The sequence below is a fragment of the Maylandia zebra genome, linkage group LG6 (genome assembly GCF_041146795.1).
Source record: "Maylandia zebra isolate NMK-2024a linkage group LG6, Mzebra_GT3a, whole genome shotgun sequence".
NCBI classification, from domain to species: Eukaryota; Metazoa; Chordata; class Actinopteri; order Cichliformes; family Cichlidae; genus Maylandia; species Maylandia zebra.
Window position 1 is genome coordinate 5,700,647 of NC_135172.1, and position 8,981 is coordinate 5,709,627.

The following is an 8,981-nucleotide window of genomic DNA, read 5'->3' on the forward strand; positions in this document are numbered from 1 at the left end:
AAGGAAAAAACTGCTACTGCAGTACACAGCTACTGCACCCCAGGCACAGTCATGCTGTTCCTCATTTCCGCCAAAGGCCAGTAGATGGCCGTAGTTGCAAGCACTCCTGTTTTCTTTTACGTCCTCAAATCAGATGTAAATTCAGGAGTCCTTCAAGCAACCCCTCACATTCGTTTCTGAACAGCCAAAATGAGTGGACAAGGTAAGTGAGATTAGCCATTTTTAGCACAGCGTTGATATACAAACCGTATAGTCGATCATGAATCCTCTAACGAAGGTAAAGCTGATAAACGAGCTGAACGAGCGTGAAGCCAGCCTCGGGGTCAACGAGTCCGTTTCCTGGCACAGCGAGTACAAAGACAGCGCCTGGGTCTTTGTTGGAGGGTTTCCATACGAGCTGACTGAAGGAGACCTGATCTGTGTCTTCTCTCAGTATGGAGAGATCGTCAACATCAACCTCGTGCATGACAAGAAGACCGGAAAGTCCAAAGGTTTCTGTTTTATCTGCTATGAGGACCAGAGGAGCACTGTCTTGGCCGTCGACAACTTCAACAGCATTAAGATCAAAGGTCGCACGATTCGCGTTGACCACGTCAAAGACTACCGACCCCCCAAAGACGGCGAGGACATCGACGGCGTGACCAAGCATCTGAGGGAGGAGGGCTGCGCTCCCAAAGTCGGCGAGTCTTCCCCCTCCTCTGAGGATGACGAGTAGTACGCCGTACCTGCGAAGAAGCCCAAGAAAGAGAAGAAGAAGGACAGGAAGAGCAGAGCCTCTTCTTCATCACCACTTCCTGTTTCAGTCGGAGTCAAAGAGGAGAAAGAGGACACCGGGTACGACAAATACAACCAGAGCGGGCCGCCGCCAAAGCCAGGAGGACAACCGAATGGACAGACAACGAGAGACTGAGAGGGGAGGAAGAAGAGGAAGAGGAGGAGGAGAGACGCAGATCGGCAGAGAGAGGAAGAAAGGAAGAGGGGTCATGAAAGGGAGAATGACAGAAGCAGAGATAATGATAGAAGACGAGAGACGGAAAGAGAAAGAAGAGACGCAGATCGGGACAGAGATGACAGGCGAAGGGAGAGAGACAGAGACGATGACAGGAGGAGGCAGAAGAAGAACATGGCTCAATACTGGAAGAAAATAACAGACATGTTTAAATCCAAGCTGAAATCAACACAGATGAATATATTTTAGTCCATTCTTAGATATTAATTTGATATTTCGTTTCATGTCAGCCTTTACTTTTATGCATTATTCCTAAATGAAAATGCTTCTGGCTCCTGTGTGAGCTCTGAAACATTCAGCCCAGCACTGGTGTCACTGCTGGGCTCATCGCACCACAGCGAGTCTTAAGTTCAGGTTCTGTTTAAACTTTAAGTGAAAAAATCGAAGTCCACACGTCTGTCTGACAAAACGTTGATGTTTGTTTTACTGGAATGAGTTTTACAATAAATAAATATTTCTAAAAAAAAAAAAAAAAAAAAGAAAGGGAGGTAAAGGACTCGGCAAAGGAGGCGCAAAGCGTCGCCGTAAGGTGCTTCGTGATAACATCCAGGGCATCACTAAGCCAGCTATCCGCCGCCTGGCTCGCCGTGGTGGTGTGAAGCGTATTTCTGGTCTGATCTACGAGGAGACCCGTGGCGTGTTGAAGGTGTTTCTGGAGAACGTCATCCGCGACGCCGTCACCTACACCGAGCACGCCAAGAGAAAGACCGTCACCGCCATGGATGTGGTGTACGCTCTCAAGAGACAGGGCCGCACTCTGTACGGCTTTGGTGGTTAAGCTTACTGCACTGACAACAACAACGGCAACAAAGGTCCTTTTCAGGGCCACCCATCTCCTCTGTAGAGCTGATCCTATCTCTTTTGTTTATGTCTAGTCAAGTTCTATCAAACTTCATTACTAAAAATGATCCATGTCTTTTGAATTGAAAAAAGAAAGAGAGTGAAATAGAAAACGAAGTAGCTAAATGGGACAATAAAAATACAAACTATAAAGCGCGTGTGAATATTGCGAAAACACACGTAGTCTCAAAGTTGTTGTTTCTGGCTACTGTCTTTCCCCCTCCTCACAAAACTGTTATTAAATTAAGTAAATTGTGTACCAAATTGATTTGGGGGACAAACCGCGAAGTAACACAGAGGAAATTAATGTATAAAGGAAAAGAAAATGGAGGATTAGGAGCGCCAGATCTTAGCATTATTTTGATGATTCCTTTTCTAAAAAATGTATATAGCGCATTTGAGCGAAGCACCCACTGGATCCAAGGGAAGAAATCTTTGTGGAAAAAAATGAAAGGGAGAGCCCGAACGGGAGTGCCATACTTTAAACTTGTGTTTGGGGATCTTGTGGATCAGTGGAAATTGGATGGCTTAAATCTTTTACAATTAAACTCAAAACAGATATATATAAAAAAATGAAGGTATGATACAATATAAGGCTGTGGAAAAAGAAGAAAATCAGAAAATAGTTAAAAACATATATGACAAAGTAATATCCGAGAACATGAGAGATACAGTGTGGCTTATCTCTGTCGGACGGCTCCCAGTAAGAGCTGTAGTTCTGTGGAGTTGCTTCGTTACCACTAAGAAATGCCCTATGGAGAATTGTGATGAAGACGAAACTCTTGATCATCTATTGATATCGTGTTACAGGACGGTTGAAATAAGGAGGATGGAAAAACTAGGTTTTAATATTGAAAATAATATAAAATCAGTAAGATATGGTTTGTTTAAAGAAAAGATGAGTGAAAATAAAAGAAGATTGTTTTGGCTGGTGATGTGTATTATAAATGTCCACATATGGAAAACAAGGGCTAAAGGTGTTATAGAACAAAAAATGATAAGTAGTTTCACCGTATGTAAAAACATTGTAACGGAGCTGAGAAGAAGAAAAACGAGAGATATGAAATTAGGAAATGATTTGCCGTGGGAGCTTTTATTTTTGTAATATGTAAAATAAGATGTGAATAATTTGTGCATGGTGCTTGTATTATGTGTATTTGTAATTGTGAATATTGATATTTAAATAAAGTATTTAAAAAGAAAAAAGAAAAAAAAGAAAGGGAGGCGCATAATTACTTTGCATAATTATTAGGCAACTTAACAAAAAACAAATATATACCCATTTCAATTATTTATTTTTACCAGTGAAACCAATATAACATCTCCACATTCACAAATATACATTTCTGACATTCAAAAACCAAACAAAAACAAATCAGCGACCAATATAGCCACCTTTCTTTGCAAGGACACTCAAAAGCCTGCCATCCATGGATTCTGTCAGTGTTTTGATCTGTTCACCATCAACATTGCGTGCAGCAGCAACCACAGCCTCCCAGACACTGTTCAGAGAGGTGTACTGTTTTCCCTCCTTGTAAATCTCACATTTGATGATGGACCACAGGTTCTCAATGGGGTTTAGATCAGGTGAACAAGGTGGCCATGTCATTAGTTTTTCCTCTTTTATACCCTTTCATTCCAGCCACGCTGTGGAGTACTTGGACGCGTGTGATGGAGCATTGTCCTGCATGAAAATCATGTTTTTCTTGAAGGATGCAGACTTCTTCCTGTACCACTGCTTGAAGGTGTCTTCCAGAAACTGGCAGTAGGACTGGGAGTTGAGCTTGACTCCATCCTCAACCCGAAAAGGCCCCACAAGCTCATCTTTGATGATACCAGCCCAAACCAGTACTCCACCTCCACCTTGCTGGCGTCTGAGTCGGACTGGAGCTCTCTGCCCTTTACCAATCCAGCCACGGGCCCATCCATCTGGCCCATCAAGACTCACTCTCATTTCATCAGTCCATAAAACCTTAGAAAAACCAGTCTTGAGATATTTCTTGGCCCAGTCTTGACGTTTCAGCTTGTGTGTCTTGTTCAGTGGTGGTCGTCTTTCAGCCTTTCTTCCCTTGGCCATGTCTCTGAGTATTGCACACCTTGTGCTTTTGGGCACTCCAGTGATGTTGCAGCTCTGAAATATGGCCAAACTGGTGGCAAGTGGCATCTTGGCAGCTGCACGCTTGACTTTTCTCAGTTCATGGGCAGTTATTTTGCGCCTTGGTTTTTCCACACGCTTCTTGCGACCCTGTTGACTATTTAGAATGAAACGCTTGATTGTTCGATGATCACGCTTCAGAAGCTTTGTAATTTTGAGACTGCTGCATCCCTCTGCAAGATATCTCACTATTTTTGACTTTTCTGAGCCTGTCAAGTCCTTCTTTTGACCCATTTTGCCAAAGGAAAGGACGTTGCCTAATAATTATGCACACCTGATATAGGGTGTTGATGTCATTAGACCACACCCCTTCTCATTACAGAGATGCACATCCCCTAATATGCTTAATTGGTAGTAGGCTTTCAAGCCTATACAGCTTGGAGTAAGACAACATGCATGAAGAGGATGATGTGGACAAAATACTCATTTGCCTAATAATTCTGCACTCCCTGTACATTACACTAGGTTCGACTCATTAACCAAAACTCGACTAATAGATTTTACATATCATCTAATATTAAAAGTCTTAAATATGACACATTCTTAACAGATTTTTCTGATCACACGGTGGTTATGGCAATAATATCGTGTTGCTCCCACGAACTATTGAAAACTCAATACATCTTTGTTAGCAGACGGGTTGCTTGTGCCTGAAGTTAAATCTGAAATTAAGAAAATATTACATCTTAAGATTTTTACTGCCTCTTTCACGGAACTTTGGGAACTTCTTAAACAACGCATGTGTAAATTTTTTAAATTTAAAGCGAGAGAATTAAATCATGCTAAGAATATGAAATACAATGAATATGTAAGTAGATATATATATTTAAGAAATAAGAAGGAGAAACAAGAAGAGGAGGAAAATCAAATGATGTCTCTTAAGGAGAGCATTGATCGAGTCAATAGAGAAGTTTTATTTAACATGTTGAGACGTACTGAATTTCATGGGAATAGCGACTATATGATTCTAAATCATCACTTGACTCAGTCTATCAGACTCTTCTAGGAGGCTATGCTGAATTGCTTCTTCAAGAGCTTCATCTTCCTCCAGAAAAAGAGGGCTAAGTAGACAAGAGATATTAGAAATCATAAAACATGTCAGCCTTGAAGAATTTCTCACCATACATCATTAAAAAAAAGAAAGATTAAATGTAAATCCTAAAGTTGCAGTCATTCAACAAAAAAACAAAAAACAAACATACAACCCCCCCCCAAAAAAAACCAAACAAACAAACATGCAAATTGGAAACCTGCATCGAAACAATATCCTAAACAACATCTAGAATGAAGGATTTCTTTAACCCTTAGACAACAGCTTACTCAAATTCTGCCAATTTATATGGAAACATCTGCTGTCCCTCATTTTCACTCTCTTGAATGCAGCTCTCTGTTTCCTGATGCTTGGCCTCACTTTCACCTGGTGTTGTAGGCAACGCATGATGCACTGAAAAAAGGAAAGAAGGTCAGCATGACTTGCTTCATAATGTTAACAGAGCCTTTATATATCCTTATATTAGTTCAAATAAAAGTTGGGCACATATTCCTCCTTGGCTGTAATCACCTGTGATAATCCGTAAACATTAAAATCAGACAAATTAATGATGCTCTCATCAAACAAACCCCCAGGAATTATTATGCACTGCAGTAACAAAATCTAACTGGTCATTGAGCTTAGAACCTCACTAGGTTTTCATTCACGTCACATACCTCGTCTTCTCCGGCAGACTGGACTTTCAAAGTCACTGTCAGACAGCTCTTCTGGTTCCTCCTGAGGGAAAAGAAAGCATGTTCTACATAAAATCAAATACAGTTGCACCAAATCACTGGTAACACAGAGACACATGGCTGCACTAAAAATTGTTTACACCTGCTAAAAGTGCAATATTAATTAATTAAGAAAATTACGTTAAGGGAACAGACTCACTTTTTAGACAATAAATATTTCTGCACTGCAATATAAAATGTTTACCTGTGCAGGTGTTTGTATCCCTGCCATTATATAGAGGCAGGTGGTGGAACAAATCGAGCCAACTTCTTGGCCACCCCAAAGAAAACTGCTAGAAACATTTGGTTTCATTAGTCGTTTACATCCTCTAATTGTACTCAAATACTGAAAAAGGGAATGTCTGGCCAGTTTACAGTGCAAATGTTCTTCTGAAGATTGCTGCTACAGTGGGGCAAAAAAGTATTTAGTCAGCCACCGATTGTGCAAGTTCCCCCACTTAAAATGATGACAGAGGTCAGTAATTTGTAATGGAAGACATAGGCATTCATTGGGCTAAACTTCAGATGACATCAGTGAATGTTGACTTGCTATCCTCTGTTCTTGAATGTGACAATAAAGTTAGTTTTACTGCAGAAGTGTTGCTAGGAGTGTTTAAGCATTTACTTTATTTAAATTACAATTTTAGGACAACCTGTGTGGGTCTTACCATGTTATGGTATTATAGTCACTTATCACAGTTGGTCTCATTTCCCACAAAAAAAATAAATAAATAAATAAAAAAAAAATTAAATTTAAACTTACCTGTAATACTTACCTTGACCGCTATATTTCCTCCAAGGAGAGGCATCTAGGTCTGGAAGGTGTGAGCTCCAATTGGAGCCTGATTTTTTCTTGTTTTCTTTTTCTTATCTGTGGGAAAGTAGCATTTAAATACAAAAAATGAGTCCACTGTAAATACCATTAGGATCACTAGTTAATATATTTGAAATAGTGATATTATATTAGTATATATACATATATTTAAATGTGTTTATTATCTTTTACAAATATAATGCAATAAGGCATACAGAAAGACCTACCAGGGGATCGGTGGAGAATAGAGGTCTCAAGTACAGGGGATACAGGAGTAAATGGGTGGAATACTATGGACCTCTGTTGCCAGTGCACCTGAACCGTATTGACGGAATAACAAAAGCTCACGTTCCTAATACCTAACCTAGCCAGATGCCTTGATTCTCCCCACCTGACCCTCGAAGTACGTCGACCTTCTCCTACAAGCACAAATAGTGACACACAATCTGCTCATGATTATAGAGATAGCAATATATGGAGTGCTTATTTATCTATGTTTTAGAATGGCTCTTCATATAGACCCTAGTATTTTGGTACATGGAAGAGATGCCCCTACCAAATACACTTAGCCCTAACCTTAACCAGGCATCTTAATATCAGATAAGTGGTGTATACCTCTCCTCTCTCCTCCTCTAGTCGCCTAAAGGGAACAAACCCTGATCGGAACACAGAATCCTAACCTCAACCAGAGGTAAATTAGGGATAAAAATCCTCTTTCCCCTTTTGATTTTTAATTCCCTACTCCATGATGCACAGTTATAAGGTCTAGATAGACCAACTTGAAAAGCATCTTACCTAACCTCAACCAGGGGTCCATTATAATAGGAACAGGGGTATTTGTCTCTCCTCCTCCCTCTCTCCCCTCCCCTCTCCCTTTTCTTTTGTTTTTTTTCAGAATGATTCATGAACGGAACCCACTCCACCAGAAACACCCAAATCCAGTCCGGATTCAATAGACTATTACTCTTCATCTTATACATGGTTTTTTATTTTTGCTGTTTTTTGAAAAAAAAAAAAAAACAAACAAACATATTTTTTTATATTTTTATTTTTTTCTCCCCAATCACGTTCCTGCTCCGGATATTACCTGGTGTCGGGTTCTCCCCATTGGCCCGCGACAGCCCCAAGACTCCCTCACGGGCCCCACTCCCCTACCCAGTAATTAATCTTGATTTTGGTTTGTGTACTTTTTTATACAATTATTTTCATTCAGGCAGATGGGTTACCTAAGTAACATCCAGAGTGGTACCAACCAATGAGCTCAATCCTCATTAACACACCTGTCCATTCTTCGCTGTGACTCCCTCTGATGAAGCAGCAACAGGCTGCGAAACGTAAGGGGTAGAAGCTGTATTGGGCCCCAAACGGAGCCTTTTTGACAAAACTTATTGGTCTCAAAGGGTGGAATATAATTCCAACCCTGTGGACTTCTAGAAATTGGTTTTATTGGACTTAATTTCGTCCGCAATTGGCTTTTTTAGCCTTTTTTAAATTTCCTTAATAAATATTTGGCTTTTAGTATGTCAGTGAGGCCTTACCTTGTGGAGAAGCCTGCTTAAATCACACTTCCATTGATTGGAGGTCGGAATCCGTGAGCTGGAGGGCCCCCCTCTTTTCTCCTCCCTTCTTTTGTCATCTTTTGATAAGGGACAGGACTTAATCTACAAACAGAGTGCTTTGGACTCCTACCTGGATAAATTCACGGACACAACACCGGGAGAGACAGAAAAGAACTGCTGGAGACCCAGGGTGGAGTGGAGCCGAGGCCCAAACACAGGTGAGCCTCATTTACTGACTATGGATTTTTCCAACAGGTTCCAGCGGGCCCAATCCAACTTTCCAGCGGAGGTTAGGAGGAACCCATCTGCTAGAAAACACCACAATAATTTTCAGAGGGTAGGGGGGGAGGGAGAGGGGGGACAAACAGGCTCACAACGTAACCGTTATTCTGTATATCAACCTTTAAATGCAAATACTAGACAGACTGCAAAAAGTTATTTCAAATTAATGCAGGCCATACACCATAAAAACATCATTGATAAAGCTATTTTGACTCAAACTCCCCCTAAGGGAATGGCTAGACAGATAACAAAGCTCACGGCATTCATTAGACCTTCCTCCCCCACGGAGGAACTCAGGGAGGCAGTAAACCTGAACACGCAGACATGGCTACAGAATAGCCTCTCCATACTGCAGCAACATTACGCTAAAATCGTGTTAGAATATCAATATACAATTTGGGACGACACAGCTTTTCAGGTGGCAGCAAATTGGATGATAAAACGCTATAAAGCTAGATTAGCTGCAGACACTCTGGGAGCTACCAGATCCTTATTGATCGAACAATTGGAGGGCTCAGACATCTGTTTCCTCGCCGCTTGTAGATTCTGTGGAAGAGG

The 8,981-nt window shown here is 41.0% G+C and overlaps 2 protein-coding genes and 1 long non-coding RNA gene across 3 annotated transcripts; 2 read left to right on the plus strand and 1 right to left on the minus strand.

Annotated features, from left to right (window-relative positions):
- Positions 1-213: 213 nt before the first annotated feature.
- On the plus strand, positions 214-1,404 carry LOC101469942 (RNA-binding motif protein, X-linked 2-like). The gene is given in 1 exon segment (XM_012916363.5): positions 214-1,404. A coding segment is annotated over 1 exon segment (651 nt). The 5' UTR covers positions 214-259; the 3' UTR covers positions 911-1,404.
- A 59-nt stretch (positions 1,405-1,463) lies between these two features.
- On the plus strand, positions 1,464-1,838 carry LOC112434928 (histone H4-like; the record flags this gene model as incomplete). Its single annotated transcript, XM_076885357.1, has 1 exon — positions 1,464-1,838. A coding segment is annotated over one exon (324 nt), but the record flags the coding sequence as incomplete, so codon positions are not given.
- A 1,346-nt stretch (positions 1,839-3,184) lies between these two features.
- LOC143418894 (uncharacterized) lies at positions 3,185-8,507 on the minus strand. Its single transcript, XR_013098814.1, has 3 exons — positions 5,712-8,507; positions 5,325-5,448; positions 3,185-5,065 (listed from the first exon to the last, which is right to left on the minus strand). It is a non-coding gene; the product is annotated as an uncharacterized LOC143418894 (long non-coding RNA).
- Between the last annotated feature and the right edge of the window lie 474 nt (positions 8,508-8,981).